Genomic DNA, 17869 nt, shown 5'->3' with positions numbered 1-17869 from the left:
AGCAGCTTTGCAGGGGCCAGAACAGCCCGCCCGAGCTGCCACGGTGGCGGCTTCTGCACCAGGGTCCCCAGGAAGGGGCCGGAGGGGGCTGCAGAAGGGGAGGGATGGAGGTGCTGGGCTGGTCACCCCGCTTGCCGTAGCCGCCGGCAGTGCCACGGGTGACTCAGGGTGGCCGACGTAACCAACGCCCGTTTGCCAGCTCGCCCCGTGTCCCTGAGTCACCGTCCCCGGTCTCGTGGCAAGTTGTCACCGCGCGTCACAGCACGCGAGCCCCTTTGCCGTGACGCCCGTCCCAGCACAGGGCGAATGTCCAGCAGCACCCCGAGGTCATCGCCACCAGAAACCCCCAAAAGCACCCGGCCAGCAGAGATCTTCGGTGACCCCGGGGGCTCCCCCACCCCCCTCCCCCAGGTACCTTCGCCCCACTGGCACCATTCCCACCCGTGGGACCCAGGTGGAAACGTAATCCCAGAAGTTCCCACGCGAGCTGTGGCGGGAGGGGTCCGGAGCTGGCACTGGGTGGGTCCCCTCGCCCTGGACCCTGCGGTGCCCCCAGCTCCCTCCTGGCCGGGTTCTGGCTGCGGGGGGAGCAGCACAGGGGCGGGGGCGGAGTGTGAAGCGGTTTGGCTTCATCGCCGGAGTCTTTTTGTTTGCTTAGCGAAAAGTCCGGTTTCTCATCCTAAAATACAAAAATCCCAGCTGGGGTTGCGCTGTGCCGCTCGTCCCGCTCTCCAAACCCCCCGGCGCAATATCTGCAGCAGCACAGAGCGGGGGTGGCCCGGGGGCCGCCCCTCTCCCGGCACCGCCCGGCCTGGGTCGCCCCAGTCGCGGGGGAGGGTCGGGCAGGCGAGGGGAGGGGAAGGCCGAGGAGGGGAGGGCAAACAAGAGGAGGGCCGGGCCGGCCGGCAGCTGCTGCTTGCGGAGCCGGAGGTCGTTTCCTGCTCGCTGTCGCCCGGCTGCGCCCAGCGCCGGTCCCTCCCCACGCCCCGGTCCGTGCCTCAGTTTCCCCCGCCGAGGGGCTGTGGAGGTGAGTGAGGGGTGAAGATGGGCAGAGCATCCCTGGGCGGGGGGGACCGGGCTCTGCTGCCCCCCCCAGCCCCGTGTCCTCCAGCATCCCGACCGCCGGTGCCCTCCGCCCGCCCCGCTGAGAGCATCGCTGCGCAGGGCGGGGACGGGGGGTGACAAAACCGAGGCGTGATTCTGCGGGGCTGGGGGGGGCTCAGCCCCCCGAACCCCTGTCCTGCGTGTCCCTGGGACGCTCCGTGGCAGGGTAGCGCTTTTTCTCCGGCAGACCCCTCCGCACAGCCTCTCCCAGGGGCAGCGGGGTCCTCCCCGCTCCATCCTCGCTGCTTTTGCCCTCCAGCCTCTGACCTCTGCTGCCCCCGGGACAAAGGGAAAAGAGAGGGGTCCCTGCTCCTCCTCCTGCATTCCCAGAGCCACCAGTGCTCCAGTGATGAGTAGGATGGGGTGGGAAGAGCTTTGCTAAGATCCATGAGGGATGCTCTGTGGCATCATCGCAGAGATGTCTTTGTCATGGATGTGGTTTGGAGTAAAGGAGAAGCAGGAAGAGGAAAATGATGTGGGGTGTGAAGCCTGGCTGTGACCTGACTTCCTCTTTTTACCAAAATTCAGCTGCAAGTGGCAGGTCCCTCCATGGGCTGGTGCTGGCCGGGGGGGCAGGCTGAGCAGCAAAAATAGGGGGGCACGTTTACTCCTCCCTAAGTGTTGTCTGTGCCCAGGGCTCCCTGGGACATGGCCAGGCTGTGGCTTGTGGATCCCCGGCAAAGGGCAACTCAGGTTTGTCCCCTCTCCTCAGCCCATCTCCCCATAGCTCCATGCTGGGGCCTTGCAAAGCTGGGCTGTGCTCATGCACCCACATCCCTGCCTCAAACCAGAGCAGCTGACAGGGATTTTTCCCTCCCTCCAAGGATTAAAACCCACCCAAATCAAGGCAAGTTTCCGTGGCAGTGGCCAGGGTGGTCTCCCTGCCCAGTGCCATACCTGGGATGTTTCTCCTGAGCACAATAATGCTTGTAAGAGCTTCCAGTGCCTTCACCCCTTCCTGATACCCTCTCAGATCAGCTGGTGGTTGAAAGCAAGGCCAAGCTGTTGGGTGGTCACAAGAAACCCTCCATCCTGCCCACTGGCCTTTTGCTGGAAGGGCTTTCATGGGGTCCATCCCCGCTCAGCAGCCTGGCCTGCAGTCTCCAGGCTGGATCCCAGACCCAGAACAGCCTGTCCACGCTGGGAGCCAGCGCAGCAGCGGTGAGGTGATCTGCTGAAATTCTTCCCAGCTTTCATTAGCTCTGGAGCCATGTCCTTTCCCACCCTATTTCCATGTGCCTGCAAGACACGTGAGCTCCCAAGCAGCTTCCCCCACCTTCTCCCAAGAGGCTGCTTCTCTGCATGCAAGGGCAAGAGGGACACCCTGACCTGCAAAGCGGGATGTGGTGTCCCTGCTCCCGGGGTGCTTCCCATGTGTGGGGCCCGGGTGATGTCCCCACAGGCAGGTCTGCAGCCAACCAAAGCCGACATGAGATGAGTCAGGGCTGGCCGCAACCGCCCCCTCCTCCCTCCTGCTTGCAGGAACAGTGTAAAGGGAAGAAAAGGCTTTGATGGGGAGAGCAGAGCCTGGCTCAGACTGCGCCCTCCTCCACTGCCACTGGCATTTGTGGGCTGAAAGCTGGGGTTTTGTATCAACCCTGCAGGAACTGAGTTTTCCTAGGAGTTTCTGACCTTGCTTGCAGTTGTCAAGGCGGGTTGAGTGTGCCAGAGTGCTGGCAGGATAACCCTTTCTGTAGGAAGCTGTGTAACACAAGGCTTCTTGTTCTGCCTCCTCTGAGCCTCCCTGCCAAAGCGTAGGGGCTGGAAAGCTTTCCCGGGCAGCACGCTTGTCCTGGCATCATGTCCAGTGGGAATCAAGGCCGAGAGAGGGCTTTTTTCAGAGCCGGGGCTGCTGAGGCTGGAGTAGATGCTCCCAGCCTGAGCAGCTGCCTTTGCCCCGTCTCCCTGGGGCTGCTGTGTGGTGACCTTGGCAGGTGCCAGCGCAGTGACATGAGCTCCTGGGGGGCAACCCAGGATGGGGCACTGGCCAGCCAGTGCTGCCTGGGCAGCCTCTGTGGTAGGAGGACGGGGGGAGCACTGCAAATTCTCCAGGGGGGTTCGCAGCGCTGCCTCAGTTTCCCCAGGCTCATCCTGTCCCGCTCGCAGCGCTCAGGGGAAGAGCAGAAATCTGTCCCCAGGTCTCACAGCCCTGTCAGGAAGGCATAGGCCATGTCCTCTGTCCCCACGCTGCCACTCAGGTGGGTGCCAGCCCCTGCTCTACCCCGCTGGGTGCTTTATCCTCTGCCCAGGAAGGAAGTGGTTAAAATGCCCGGATTTCCTGACTGTGATGATGGAAGGGAAGGTGACCCGCAGAACTGCTTCGCAAGGCACGTTCTGGTGTCGGGAAAGTCCTGAGTGAGACTGAACTTGAAATCCAGCTAGAATTCGGTCTTCCCAGTCGAAATTTAAGCGCACGCTTAAATAACTCCTTTATCCGCCCACCCCCAGCCCCCTCCTCCTGAGGGCAGCTTAATTTATTCACGGCATGCTTGTCCCACTGCAGGGGTGGCCGCCACTTTCCGGGTGCTGCCACGTGCCCGCGATAACACTCGGGGCGAGAGGGCAAAGAGCGGTGGTTCAAAGGTAGGAGCTCTCCGTCTTCCCGAGCCTTTCCACCGGATCCTCCTTGGCAGCACCGTGTCTCCGCCTGCTGCTTTGCCGGGCTGGGGGAGCCTTTCACAGCCCCGGGGCTTGGCGACAGTGGCCGGAAAAGGCAAAACTTTGTTCTTCGTGCTCGGGCTGGCAAGACAGAGGATGGCCCAGGCGGGTGCTCGGGGCAGTGCTGGGAGCGGGAGACAGATGCAAGGAGAGCTGGTCCCCCGGGAGATGCCAGGGGCAGGGGGTTTTGGGATGCCCAGGGGCAATGTGCTGCACCCCTCCTGCCATGGCTTCTGTGGCATGATGGGGCTATTTGCAGGGTGATTTGACTTTTATTTGATTTCCTCACCGCTGCTTCCTCTGTGCTAATCTGCTTCCACCCGCTCCAGGAGTGGTAGAAGGGGAGGTGGGGGAAAAGTTCACCCCACTCCGGCTGCAGAAGCCAGGCTGGTGGGATGGATCCAGTCCTCCTCCCTACAGCCCTAGGGCCGGTCTTGCTGGTTTTTGCAGCAGCTGTGGCTGATTCCTAAAGCCAGGCACTCCCTCCCATCCCCCCTGTAGTGAGGCCAGGGCTGCAGAGGAAGGAAGCGATGTCTTTGCTCCAAAACAACTCGCTCTGCTCTTGGCTGTTGCAGGTACCTTCTGTGTGGAGGAAGCCACTTGCTGCTGCCACAGCCCTCCCCATCCCCTCCCCTGACGCCACCGTGGCAGGGTGACACCGTGGCTCTCTGGGTGCAGCATCTGGGGACGGCTCCACCAGCTGCTGCCACAAAGTGTGCCAGTTTGGACAGTGCCATCACCACCCAACAGCACCTGCAGCTGCGAAAGCTGGCACTGAGACACCAGGTCTGGTACCGGATGTGTTTGGGGGTGGGGATCCAGGAGGGTCCCCTCCCTGCTGACCTCTGCTGTTCCTCTGCCAGGCTTCTGGGTGACACGGGATGAGTGTGCCGGCCGACGAGCCGGGCAACCCGGCCCATGCCATCTTTGAGAGGTTCCTGCGTGCTGGGGAGTGCCGGGAGGTGCTGGGCTGCTTTGTGGAGCTGTGCCAGCAGCTGGGGCTGCAGGGCAGTGGGCTGCAGCTCTACCACGGCCTCAAGGCTGCCCTCAACTATTGGAATGCCAAGGCCCTGTGGAGCAAGCTGGATAAGAAAGCCGGGCACAAGGACTACGACCAGGGCACAGCCTGTGCTGGCACCAAGGTACCCGGGATGTGGGGTGAGGGGTTTGGGTCCCTCCCTGCCCTGTGTCCTTGTCTCCAGGGTGAGAACATCCCTTGGGACACTCTGGCTCTCATCCCAGGAGGATGCAGGATGTGCCAAGCGGGAGGTTGATGGAGTTTAATGGGACAGGATGTTAATTAGCACTGCTCAGCTCCCCATGGCATGATGCCGCCTCAGTGCCATGCAGCCAGCAGCGTCCTTCCTCCTCCCAGCTGCTTCTCGCTGGGGACATCTCATGGCGGGGCTGAGGGACCTGTCAAGTCCTTTCTGGGAGACAGGAGCATCCCAAGTAGGATTTCCCCTTGGGACATCTGTTCCCTGTCCCACAGATGATGGCTTTTGTCCTGACTGCTGTGCCCTGTTGTCCCAGCCCCGTGCAGAAGCCGTCAGGAGACAAAACCCGTGTCAGGCCTGCAGCAGACCTGCACCTTATCTCATCCAGTGCTTTAATTGCTGCCATTCCCCTGACTGCCATTGCCCTGGGTGAAGGCAAGGTTCAGGGGGTGGGGGGCACCCCGATTTGCAGGGAGAATCAGTGAGAAAAAGGCAATAGCGGGGAGGGCCAGATCCTGACCCAGCGAGCGGGGAGGTGCTGCCTTTGGGAGTGCTGGGGGGTTCACCCAAACCCCGCTCTGGGGCTGCCCACCCCCTTGACCCTGCCCGTCCTGTGCCATGGCAGTGCCTGGTGGTGGGCGCCGGGCCCTGCGGGCTGCGGGCGGCCATCGAGCTGGCGCTGCTGGGTGCCCGCGTGGTGCTGCTGGAGAAGCGCGACTCCTTCTCCCGCAACAACGTCCTGCACCTCTGGCCCTTCACCATCCACGACCTGCGGGCGCTGGGCGCCAAGAAGTTCTATGGGCGCTTCTGCACTGGCACGCTGGACCACATCAGTGAGTTTTAGGAGACCCAGGCTCTGGGGTCCCTGACTGTGGGGAGTCCAGGGACCCAGGGGTGCAGCCCTGAGTACCCCTCTGCCCTCCCAGGTATTCGGCAGCTCCAGCTGATCCTGCTGAAGGTGGCTTTGCTCCTGGGGGTTGAGGTGCACATCAATGTGCGGTTTGAGGGCCTTGTTCCCCCCACGGGCAAGGCAGGTACGGTATCTGTGCAGGGCGGGTGGCATTCCTGGGGACAAGGACAGGGCTGTGCGTGGCCACTCTGAGCTCCCCAATCCTTCTGCTAGCCCAAGGCATGCCTTTTTGGGGGGAATGAGATGCAACCCTTTCCCTGCTCCCTGGGAACCAGCACATTCATGACCCCCCTTCTCCCTGCAGGTGGCTGGCAGGCTGTGCTGCAGCCCAGCTCCTCTCCCCTCACCCACTACGAGTTCGACGTCCTCATCTCAGCTGGCGGTGGCAAATTTGTCCCTGAAGGTGACATCAGGTGTCCCTGCAGCCCCAGGACCAATGTGGGGGGCTGGGTGGGGGCTCACGCCTCTCCCCTCCTGCAGGGTTCAAGCGGAAGGAGACGCGTGGGAAGTTGGCCATTGGCATCACCACCAACTTCATCAACCGCCACAGCCGGGCCGAGGTGGAGGTGGCTGAGATCAGCGGCGTGGCCCGAATCTACAACCAGAAGTTCTTCCAGAACCTCTACAACAAAACAGGTCAGTGGTCCCAGCCCCCACATGGGGGGCGCTGGGGGCTCCTGTCCCCTCCTGAGGGAGCTGGAGGCTCAGCCCCAGGATGTCCCCGGTGATGGGCTGCATTTCCCTACATGGTACCCCACTGCAGGGGACATTTGGTGTCTGAGCCCAGTGCTGGGGCACCCTGTGGCCCTGGCTCAGCCCCTTCCCATCACCAGGCATCGACCTGGAAAACATCGTGTACTACAAGGATGACACTCACTATTTCGTCATGACGGCCAAGAAGCAGAGCCTGCTCAAGAAGGGGGTCATCCTCCAGGTGAGAAGGGCAGGATCTGGCCCTGGGATCCCACAGCAATGGGCAGCTGAAAGCCTTGAAAGCGGGATGCAAATCGTGGGTGCTGGTTTGACTGCACACCCCTGGGGTGGTGGAGGCTGCAGCAGCTGTTGCCTGTGCCGCAGGAAAAATCCTTCCAGGGTTCTCAGAGTGCAGTGGCACAGCTGCACCCCAGAGCTGCGTGCTCCTGGGCTGAGGGACAAACAGCACCTCCCACACCCCAGCCAGCTTCACCCCATCTCCGCAGGACAAAGCGGACATCGAGAGCCTCCTGTCCCCAGACAATGTGAACTGGGACGCCCTCCTTAGCTACGCCAAAGAAGCTGCCAACTTCTCCACCAACTACTGCCTGCCCGAACTGGAGTTTGCCCTCAACCACCGGGACCTGCCGGATGTCGACATGTTCGACTTCACCTGCATGACGCGCTCGGAGAACGCAGCGCTGGTGTGGGAGCACAACGGGAGCCGGCTGCTCCTGGGGCTGGTGGGCGACTGCTTGGTGGAGGTGAGAGATTCCCCTGCAGCACCACCTCATGCCTCCACTTCCCTCTGCCTGTAAGATGCATTGGTTGCAATATATTTCCCCTCCCTAAGTGCTTCTCATCCCAGTTGCCCAGTGCACCCCATCCTTGGGCAGGCTCCCAGTAGTGGCATGCTTTGGGGAGGTTATCCCCCTTCTCCAGCCCCACCAGAGATTTGGGGTTGGTTCAGGATGGAGGAGCAGCCCAGCCCCCCCCAGAAGCAGCTGTGCTGGCTGGGGAGGAGACGGCCACCCATCCTCTCCGTGCGCGTCCTGCCGCCACTCCCTCTTTCATCCCTGGCCAAGCCTGGCAGCTCTCAGCCTCCTCCCAGCTGCCCTGACCAGCCATGCAACTCCAGTTCCAGCTCTGCCTTTCCCTTTGCAGCCCTTCTGGCCACTGGGCACCGGGGTGGCCAGGGGCTTCCTCGCCGCCTTCGACGCAGCGTGGATGGTGCGGCGATGGGCAGCCGGGACACCCCCACTGGAGGTGCTGGCCGAGAGGTGAGTGTCCCCATCCCACTGGGCTGGGTCTGGAGCACGTGAGGATGGTGGCAGCGATGCCAGCCCTGTCCCTTGCACCCAGGGAGAGCATCTACCAGCGCCTCTCGCAGACGTCCCCAGACAACACCAACAAGAACATCAGTCAGTACAGCATCGACCCGGCCACGCGCTACCCCAACATCAACCTGCAGGCCATCAAAGCCAGCCAGGTACCTGGCCAGGTCCTGCCATGGGACAGCCAGCCAGCCCAGCCTCCCTGGCTGTCAGGTGACACTAATTTGCCCGGTCCCCTGTCCCCAGAGGGTGTGAGACTGAAGCTATTAGTCCCCAGGACATTGAGTACATCGCCCATTGTGGATGGCAGAGGGTTCTGGAGAGTTGTGTGGGGGCGTCCCGGTGTCCCCCTTGCTGGGGCCAGGTCCCTGCGCAGTGCCATTGGCTCTGTACAGGTGGTGACCACCACTGGCATGTCCCCATTGGCAGGTCAAGGACCTCTACCTCGTGGGCACGGTGGAGGTGGACCACAAGAGGAAGAGCGACAACCGGCTCAGCACTGGTAGGAGCAACCAGTCCTGCCCAGCAGCCCATGCCCAAGTGACTCCTGCCTTGATTTTCCTCCCCCTCCTTGTTTCTTGCGCCCTGGCCTGTGTCCAGCAGGCTGTCCTGGTGACACCACTGGTTTCTATGCCCTCTGCTTGTGGCCCACGTCGGGCCACGTCCCCCTGCTGCCTTCTGGGGAGGAGACTGTGCCTCTCCAGCCTTCACTGATGCTGAGCCATGAAATATTGACAGATGCTTTATCAACCCATTTATTGAGACTTGCGGGGATGGTTGCAGGGGGGAGAGGAGGTGTCTCAGGTCACTCCCATGGGATCCCTTTCCTGTTAAAGCACTGGTGCTGAGGCAGGAGGTGGGCTGGGGGGGTTGTCCCCTGTCTCTGTGGAATGGGGACACACAGGCTGCCTCCCCAGCAGCCCCTGGAGACGTCTACGAAGAGCTGCTGAGCTGGTGCCAGGCCAGCACGGCTGGATACCCTGGCGTGGCCGTGAGCAACTTCACCACCTCCTGGACCAGTGGCTTGGCCCTCTGCGCCCTCATCCACCACTTCCGCCCAGACCTGGTGTGAGTGCCTGGGACCCCCCCGGAACCCTCCACTCTGCAGAGCCCACCCTGATGGCAGCTGTGTCTCCCTTCAGGGACTTGGACTCAGTGGACCCGCAGAATGCCATTCGGACCCACCAGATGATGCTGGACATAGCAGAGCAGGAGCTGGGCATCCAGCCTGTGCTCTCCAGTGCTGAGATGGCCACCATGGCAGAGCCTGACCGCCTGGGCCTCATCACCTACCTCAGCCAGTTCTACGAAGTTTTCAGGACCTCTTCAGGTGTGAGATTTTGGGGGGATTTGTCCCGTCCTGAGGCCCACTGGGGCTGGCTGGGTGCTCTCTTTGTTGGGTGGGTCCCACCAAAATGGCCATGTCCTGTGCAGAGGTGGAGGTCAGCAAGAAGCCACTGTCTCCCCGTGGCACGCGAGGGGCCATCCTCTTCCTCAGCAAGCTGCAGAAGAGCCGGAACCTGACACACAAACGTGCCCAGGTGAGGGACCCCCACCCAGACCCTCGTGACACACCAAAGCCCTGTCCCCTTCCCCACCCAAACCACCCCATTTGCATTTGCAGGACAGTGCCCAGAAGGACACTGAGGCCAAGAGGAGCCGCAGGGACACCGAGGTGGGTCTGCCCCAGGCACCCCAAGGGGTGTTCTGCTGGGGTGCAGCAGTCCTGGGGGGAGAGTGGGGGGCTGACCCTCCCCTTGGGTCACTTGTAGCTGGACACGGGGCTGGATGGAGACACTCCGGACAGTGCCCATGAGCTGCCGCAAACCACTGTGATGGACCCAGGGCAGGTTGGTCCTTGTGTCACCTTGGGATGGAGGGTCCTGCTCAGGGCTGGTGGGCACTGGAGGGGCACCAGTGGCTGGCAGGGCCAAGCCAAGGGCTGGGACCAGGGCAGCGCAAGCAGACGCCTACAGGCTCTCAGCTCCTCCCTGCCTGTTTCCTGACCCAACTGGTTTTCCGGAGCCAAGTCTTGCCACTCCCTCACCCATCCCGAGCACCCAGACCTGGCGCTGCAAGAGGGGCAGAGCCCTGCCCCGTGCCCCCATGGCTGCCTGCACAGCCACGGGGCAGGGTGGGTGCCAGGCCCCCGGTGCCACCCCAGCCTGTCCTCTCTCCCTGCAGCCGGTGAGGGAGAGGACAGGGGAGAACAGTGACGCCTGCTACTTCTGTGGCTGCCGTGTCTACATCCTGGAGCGAGCCAGCGCCGAGGGACGCTTCTTTCACCGCGGCTGCTTCCAGTGCCGGCGCTGCGGGGCCACCCTGCGCCTGGGCGACTACGCCTTCGACGAGGAGGAAGGTGAGGTGGCTTTTGGGGAGCGGGAATGCTCGGGGCACGACTTCTCCACCTTGCAGGTTGTCGCATGAGTTCGCCCCCCCTCCCCCCAGGTCATTTTTACTGCTCGCTGCACTACCCCAATCCACCCAGCGTGGACCTGCCCCAGGATGAGGCTTCAGCACTGCCTGATGGGGTAAATCATCCTAAGTCCCTGGAGGTGATGGTGGAAAGGCAAAGTGTGGAGGGGGTGCTTGGGCGTGGCCCTGTGGTGCATCACTCCTCTGCTGTGGCTCTGCTGTAGGATGCTGATGCTGCTGCCCACCCACCCTCAGAAGCTGGAAGCCCACATGTGTCCCCCATGGAGCGGGCACCCAGTCCACCTCAGCCCACTCCAGCAGCCCCACAGCCAGGGGAAGAGCCTGGGGAAGTTGAGGACACTGCAGATGCTGGTGACATGGAGGAGCAGGAGCTGCTGGCACAGCCTGGGAGGGATGTGAGGGAAGAGGAGGTTCCCAGAGCAGAGCCCCAAGGGACAGCAGAGGAGGGCGAGGAGAGTGGAGGCAGGAGGAAGATCATCCTTACACCACTGGAGAAGCTCAGTCTGTCCACGCTGAACCTCACCAGTGAAGCAGAGCCTGAGCCTCCACTGAAGCCAGCTCGTCTGCGGCCCCAGGCAGCACCTGAGGCCCTCCCTGCCCTGGGGCAGGGACAAGGCGCCTGGAAGCAGAAGGAGGGGAAAACTGACATGGAGAAAGGTAGGTGGTACAAACTGGAGTGTCCAGACAAGCAGAGCTCTCAGTCCTTCCAGGACGTGCTGTACCCACATCTTGCTCATGAGGAACCAGCCTGAAACGGCTCTTTCCTTGGGCAGATTTGGAGGAGAGTGACAGCGAGGAGGATGAGGAGGAGGAGGAGAAAGAGGAGGAGGAGGAAGGCACAGGCCTTGGCATCATGAAAGAGTTGGTGAGGATTTTCCCCAAGTGCTGGTGGCCCCACCAGCACACGTGGTAGCTGGGGCTCTTGCTCCTTTCACAGAGGCACCGGGTCTGGCTCAGCTGTGGCTGCCAAGGCAGGAGGTGCCTGGTGCAGGGCCTGTGCCTCCGTCCTTTCGCAGTACCCAGACCCGAGGGAAGAGGAGAAATATCCCACCTGGAAGCGCACATTGGCTCGCCGGGCCAGGGAGTCCCAGGTGAAGCGGTTCTGCAGAGCCCAGGTAACCCACAGGTCCCCAGCGTGGCACTGTCCCCTCCATCTGTCCCCCTGCTGCTGGTGGCCACATGTTGGCAGGTGCTGGCCTGCAGGTGAGTGCTGCCTTTCTCTTCCAGGCCATCCAGAGACGGCTGGAGGAGATCGAGGTGACATTCCGGGAACTGGAGCAGCAGGGCATCAAGCTGGAGAAGCTACTCCGGGATGAGAATGGTAAGGCCAGGGTGGGTGGAGCACTGTGACCCTGTGATAGGGGTCTGCACCCCACTCACCATTCCCCTGTCCTGCAGAGAGCCTGGCTGACCAGCAGACAGGGTGGACAAACCAGCTGCTGTACCTGGTCCAGAAGAAGAACAATCTGATGAGCGAGGAGTCGGACCTCATGATCGCGTAAGGCTTGGGGGATGCTCCCTGGTTGGTGTGGGGGCTCAGCTCAGCCCAGTCCCCTGCGAACCCTGTACCCAGCACACCTTTTTCCTCCCCACAGGGTGCAGGAACTGAAGCTGGAGGAGCAGCAGTGTCAGCTTGACCAGAAGCTCCGGAGTTACATGAACAAGCAGGGTGAGTGCCAGCACGTGCCAGGGCGAGGATGCCTTTGCATGGTGTGGGGAGCAGCTCAGGGTTTGTGGCCTTCCCAGCCCTACTCCGGCCCCCTGCACCCACAGAAACCCTGAAGACACCTGAGGATGAGAAGGCTGAGCAGGAGATCCTGAAGCAGCTGCTGGACGTGGTGAATAAGCGCAACGTCCTCATCCAAATGCAGGAGGAGAAGCGACTCAGTGAGCTGCGGCCTTGATCCTCACAGCCCCCGGAGCCACGGGATCCTCCCTGGCGGACAAGCAGAGAGTGTGTGTGTGTGTGTGTGTGTGAGAGTCCCTCTGAGCATCCCTCTGAGCATCACTCTGAGCTACCTCTGGAGGTGGTGATGCCCCAGCTGCCCGCGGGTGCCGGCAGCCAATCCAGCTCCCTGCTTGCCAGTCTGTCACCGAGGGGCCAGACCTGCTGGGAGATGCTCACGTGAGGAGACACTGAGAAGCACTCAGCTTTGGGGTGCTGAGAGGACATTCCTGTGCGTGGCTGGATGGCCTTTGCCTTGTGCTTGTTGGAAAATGAGACTTGCAGGGGGCTGCAAAAGGGGACTGGTGGCTCCCAGCAGCAAGGAAGTGACTGTGGCCACCAGAGGCAGCCCACAGGGCAGATGCCATATGTGCAGGGGCACCATCAGGAGTGGTCTCTGGAAGCCACCCTGGGACATCCTGAGGTCTGAGGGCATCCATCCCAGCCTCAGCCTCCATCTCAAGGGACATCTGGCTCTACAAGTGGGGGCCAGTGACAGACAGATTGGGCTGATCAGCCACTCTGCACCACTGCTTTTGGATGCCACATCCATGCTATCCCCAGCTGCTGCAGGAAACCAGGGTCAGAACCCTGCCATGAGCCCCTTGGGCAAGGGAAGGGCTTTTTGTCCAGTAGCTCCTAAGGGAATTCTGCTCAGGGCCAGTACTCTAACACCGAGGACAAGGGACACCAGCGGCTGTCCCTCCTTGCCCCTTTGGGATTTCTTCTGCTTGGCAATGCCATAGTGGTCTTTGCACAGACCTCAGATGCCCTTGGAGTCCCTTGCTGTTGCAGGGTGGCCTCTGTGGCCAAATGGCAGCCCCAGATGTGTTGGGATGGGGGTCCCAGGCATAGGTTCCTCTCTTAGCAACACCACCCTGTGTTCAGCCCTCATCCTGCCATTCCCCTCAGCACCTCCTCCAGCCCTCCCAATCCTGCTGCAAACCCACTCCCTTCAAATAAAGCCCCCATGACCCGGCGCCAAAGGTTAAAATACGGCCTTTATTTTCCATCTGAGTCAAAACTGGTTGCCAGAACAGCCACCAGCAGAAACTTTGAGGCCACCCCAGGCAAGGGGAGCCTCAGCCTCTCAAGTCTTCCAGCCAGGCCAGTGGGTCCCTCCATGTACAAAAGGGTGTGTTTAAAAAGACAGCAATAAAAATCTGCCTCCATCGTGGTTCTCACAGGGGTCAATGCAATAAATCTACTCCAAAAATCTTAGTTTTCACCCGGAGGCAGCTGTCAAACCTGCATGACTGCACTGGCTGCAGTGCTGCTCTCCTAAAATCTGAAGTCAGCTAAAAACAAGGATCAAAAAAGGGACACGGTGGAGCCAAGGGGACAATTGTGGAACACCCACAGCCTCAGCTCAGCCTTCGCTGGGACGCTCCTGCAGCGCCCGCAGTGCCATCCCCATCTGGTCCTTGGTGCCGTGCAGCATCTTCACCTCCATGGTGTGAAACAGGTGGAGACCGGTGGCGAGAACAAGGACGCCGAGGGCGAGGAAGGCCAGCAGGCAGAAGGAGAGCTTGGGGAAGGGCTGCTCTGTGCCCAGTCCGGCCAGTATGCCCAGTGCAGCCGCAGCCTGGAGCAGCAGCAGCAGCAAGGCCAGCACGGCCATCCTGCCCGAGGAGTAGCGCTGCCGCTGCGCCGCCTGCAGCCCCACACCCACCTCTGTCCGTGCCTCTGTCACCACGTCCGCCAGCGCCAGGTCTGTGGGGACAGGGGCCCTCAGTGGGGTGGGACCTCCATATACCATTTCTATGCCCCCCCCATACCACCCCAATACCCTTCTCCCGGTCTCCGCCTCTCTGCAGCCCTCCACAAGCAGCACCGCAGGGGGAAACATCCCCAACAAGCTCCATCCAACTCCACCAGTCCCCCCAGCACATGGTGGATGCTGGCAGCAGCCCCCAGACTTACCAGCTGCGCCAAGGGCGGCACCCACAGGCTGTCCCCGCCTCTGGATGTGCAGTGTTGCCATCACGGCTTCATGATCTGAGAAGGGGATGTCTGTGCCCAGGGCTGGCCCTGTGGTGGTCTTCAGCTCTTCACACTTCACTGTGAAGCTGGAGATGGCCTGGGTGAGGGGACAAGGGGGTCACACCAGTGCCTCACCCCCGCCCCTCACAGCTGGTGGCCAACGCTCCCCGTACCTTGTAGAGGATGTAGTCAATGCGGATGCCCAGCGGGAAGGGCAGCAGCTCCGACTTGTCAATGAAGCAGTTGTCAGGGACAAGGGTGCAGCCGTTCTTACAGCCCTGAGACAAGAGCCTGGGTGAGTGGGGGGGCTCTTGGAGTGCCCTGGGACCCTGCTCAGCCCCCCAGCTCACCTCAAAGCGCATGGCCTCAGCAAAGGCGTCCCGCAGCCCCGTCCAGCCACGCAGCAGCCGGATGCCCACATCTTCAGGGTGCATGTTCAGGTCCCCTCCCAGCAGCACCACGTCTGCTGCCTTTGAGGTGTGTCTGTGGGGACAGGGATGGCTGTCCTGCCCTGCCCTGCACCAGACTGGAGTGACTGGGACCTGCCCAGCGCTCCTCAGCCTTATTTCTGACTGGGATTGGTGCAAGTGGGAGCTCTCTGCAGTGCAAGCCCCGGGGGCAGGGGTGACCACACACGTCCTGGGGACCCGCAGGGGGACACCGTGCAGCTGCTCACCGGATGAACTGTGCCAGCTCCCAAGCCTGCACCAGGCGGTGGGGCAGGTAGGCGTCCTTCTCCCGGCAGTACTCGGCATGCAGCTGGAGAGAGAGGGAAAGGAAGCACAGGGGCTGTGACTCCCATGCTAACACCTGCCCTGCCCCCAGGCTCCCTGCAAACCCACCCAACCCCTCTGAACAGTCCCTGCCAACACCTCTGTCTTTATGTCACCGCCACTGGGGAGAGCCTGGGATGCTCACCCCACTGCACAACCAGGTTGTGGGTCCCTGCCCCCTCCCCCCCCCGAGCAATATTTTATTAAATCAGTGCATAGTCCAGGGCAGAGTGGAGAGCAGTGCTTAAGCAAGGGGACAGTAAAAGAGGGGTACGGCCACTCATTCCCCTCCTCCCCATTGTCCCCCCCATGCTGGGTTCTTCCCTGGGGTGCTCACGTGGGTGACGTAGACGTTGAAGATGATCCCTGAGATCTTAATAATGACGAGACCGACGGACTTGCCGCAGAACCAGTCCCCATGCTGGAGCTGCCAGAGGGGAAGGAGAGCAGGTCAGGGCTACTGAGGCTCTGTGGGGATGGACACCATGGTGCCATGTGCCCCCCACCCTGCTTACCATGTAGGGGTACCCATTCAGTGAGTACTGGTAGAGTAGGGTGTCCAGGATGGGGAACCTGGAGAAGACGCAGAGGCCACTGCCGATCACCCCGCTGTGGGAGGGAAATGGCACAGTGAGGAAACGTGGTTCTCAAAACCTCTGCCTCCCCCTAGCCCTGAGCCAGGAGGATTCCCTGGATGCCTGGATCCTAGTGTGCTCCTGTGAGCATCCCACTACCCAGGCATGGGGTCTCCCACAGTGACAGAGGTGGCCTAAAGCACCTGCACCGGTCTCTGCAAGTGCTAAACCCCGAGGACACGGCACAGCCCTGGCACTGCCCCACAGACAGCCCCAGGGGGGTGACCTTGCCCTTCTCACCTGCGGAAGTAATGGGAGAAGGGGTAGCAGCCTGCTAGTTTCACCCTCAGGTCACTGTAGTCCTGCTCACTCCACACCTGGAGAACAGTGGGATAGGCTGAGAACAGGCACGCTCATCTCCCAGGCTGGGAATGGCTGCACTTGGCTCACAAACTGCCCTCACCTCCTGGAGCAGCACCAGGTCAAAGCCCTCCCGGCGCAGCGTGTCCCCGATGAGCCGGACGCGCTCCTGACGCCGCTTGCTCAGGTAGCGGATGGCCCTGCCAGAGAGGGGTGACAGTCACAGCCTGGTGGGGACAGGTGATGGGGGCTGTCAGGGCCCACTGTGACCCAAAGCGAGGGAGAGAAAGAGGGCTCCAGTACCCGTAGAAGCAGGATGCAGATGGGAAAGGTGGGAGGGGGAAAGGGCCATGTGAGGACATGGGGACAAGAGGGATATGCAGGGAGGCTGTCCCTTCTCCTGCCCGCAGAATTGAGGCAGCTCATCCTTGCTTGAGGTGCAAATGAGGGGTATTTCTGGGGCTAACAAGCACAGAGGGGACAGGAGGCACTACCCAGCCAAGCACCTCATGACCCTCTGGGGCTGGGAGAGTGGTGTGAGCCCAAAATGAAGGGGACATGAAGGTAACCCCAAGGTGGGACACCTCTCCCAGTGCAGTGTCCCCATCTCCACCCACACAGCCTGGTGCAGACCCAGCAAACTCTGGACTCACCAGCAGTTGAGGTCAAAGATACGGAGGCGCAGGGTGGGCTCTCCCTCCATCGCTTGTCGGGGCTTTGCAGGGGCCAGAGGGCAACACCGAGCAGAGGGGAGGACCTGCAGGGAATGGGTCGGAGTGACAGCCCCGGGAAGCCGGTGCAGGGTGCAGGACAGAGCCAAGGAGCCAGGCTGGGAAGGCGGAAGGGCTGAGCTGGAGCAAAGGCCAGGAAGGAAGGAAGAGCGCTCAGAGTGCTCCAGGACTTTTCCCTCCCCCCCTGCGGGCAAGGCCCACCCCGAACCCCAAACTGCCCCCATACAGCGATCCATATACCCAAACATGGATCCATATGACTCTTCATCCAGTGGCTGGGGACACCGGTGGGCCAGGGGTGGGGTACAGGGCTCAACCCCTCTGCCTGTCAGTGAGTTGCGTTCCAGGATGGACTTTCACCCTGGTTTCAGAGTGAATCCACGAGCTACGGGCACGGGACACCATCACACACCTCCCCACTCGGGAAGCCCATGGATCCTCTTTGAGACCCCAAACCCCGGTGGAGCCAGCAGCTCCGGAGCAGCCCCAGCGCTCCGCCAGCCCCACTTCTCCCATGCCTGACCCCGTGAGATCGTCCAGTTTCCGGTTTAAAAGCGAAAAAGAGCAACCCCGGAGCTCCAGGATGCCGGTGCGGGCAGCCGGGCTCTGCCTGCCCCGGCGAGATTACCGAGCGCCTCATCCCGTTCCTGAGCCGCGCTAATTAATGCCGGCGGCTTCTACCAAGCCTAAACCCCGAGGGACGCTCCCCGCTGCCGGAGGGATGGGGCGGGCGGCGGGGACAGCAGCGGGACAAGGAGCGGGACAGCGGCAACAGGTGGAGCGGGGACAGCAGCGGGGCAAGCCGGGGAGCGGGGAAACAGGAGCGGGTGGACAGGAGCGGGGCAAGCGGAGGAGCGGGGGGACAGGAGCATCGGAGCGACAGGAGGAGCGGGGACGGCAGCGGGACAGCCGGGGGAGCGGAGCAATAGAGGAGCGGAGCTACAGGAGCAGGGGAGCTACAGGAGCAGCGGGGCCGGGAGGAGCGGGACCGGGAGGAGCGGGGCGCGGAGCGATCGGCGGAGCCGAGAGCGGACCTGCAGCGGGCCGGGAGCGGCGCGGGGCCGCGGGACTACGCGTCCCGGCAGGCAGCGGAGCGGGGCGGAAGGGGCAGGACCGGCGCCGGGGCAGGGGCGGTGAATGGGGCCGGGAA

The 17869-nt window shown here is 62.2% G+C and overlaps 2 protein-coding genes and 1 long non-coding RNA gene across 7 annotated transcripts; 1 reads left to right on the top strand and 2 right to left on the bottom strand.

Annotated features, from left to right (window-relative positions):
- The first annotated feature begins 275 nt into the window (after positions 1-275).
- Positions 276-13469, top strand: MICAL1 (microtubule associated monooxygenase, calponin and LIM domain containing 1). Of its 5 annotated transcripts, none has more exons than XM_032132920.1 (27): positions 276-411; positions 3608-3687; positions 4338-4548; positions 4626-4904; positions 5605-5812; positions 5906-6013; positions 6194-6292; positions 6370-6525; positions 6723-6823; positions 7089-7346; positions 7747-7862; positions 7945-8071; positions 8346-8418; positions 8834-8984; positions 9059-9246; positions 9351-9457; positions 9541-9591; positions 9689-9766; positions 10101-10275; positions 10365-10447; positions 10556-11009; positions 11126-11217; positions 11369-11467; positions 11580-11673; positions 11751-11850; positions 11948-12021; positions 12126-13469. In XM_032132920.1, the coding sequence occupies exons 4-27, from the start codon at positions 4644-4646 to the stop codon at positions 12254-12256; spliced, it is 3384 nt and encodes a 1127-aa protein (XP_031988811.1). In that variant the 5' UTR covers positions 276-411; positions 3608-3687; positions 4338-4548; positions 4626-4643; the 3' UTR covers positions 12257-13469. The 5 variants fall into 5 exon arrangements, with proteins under 5 accessions (XP_031988811.1, XP_031988813.1, XP_031988810.1 ...); XM_032132922.1 differs by lacking the exon at positions 276-411 and adding an exon at positions 890-1027 and having other exon boundaries at positions 8837-8984; XM_032132919.1 differs by lacking the exon at positions 276-411 and adding an exon at positions 890-1027.
- LOC116455288 lies at positions 8656-12232 on the bottom strand. The gene is made up of 2 exons (XR_004244361.1): positions 12141-12232; positions 8656-11797 (listed from the first exon to the last, which is right to left on the bottom strand). It is a non-coding gene; the product is annotated as an uncharacterized LOC116455288 (long non-coding RNA).
- Positions 13281-17822, bottom strand: SMPD2 (sphingomyelin phosphodiesterase 2). The gene is made up of 11 exons (XM_032132931.1): positions 17754-17822; positions 16642-16745; positions 16092-16188; positions 15929-16005; positions 15569-15662; positions 15391-15480; positions 14957-15039; positions 14631-14763; positions 14454-14558; positions 14221-14377; positions 13281-14010 (listed from the first exon to the last, which is right to left on the bottom strand). The coding sequence occupies exons 2-11, from the start codon at positions 16689-16691 to the stop codon at positions 13667-13669; spliced, it is 1230 nt and encodes a 409-aa protein (XP_031988822.1). The 5' UTR covers positions 16692-16745; positions 17754-17822; the 3' UTR covers positions 13281-13666.
- Positions 17823-17869: the final 47 nt, after the last annotated feature.

The sequence above is a fragment of the Corvus moneduloides genome, chromosome 24, assembly GCF_009650955.1.
Source record: "Corvus moneduloides isolate bCorMon1 chromosome 24, bCorMon1.pri, whole genome shotgun sequence".
NCBI lineage: Eukaryota > Metazoa > Chordata > Aves > Passeriformes > Corvidae > Corvus > Corvus moneduloides.
Note: the sequence above shows the minus strand (reverse complement) of the source record. Positions and strands in the feature narration are given on the sequence as shown.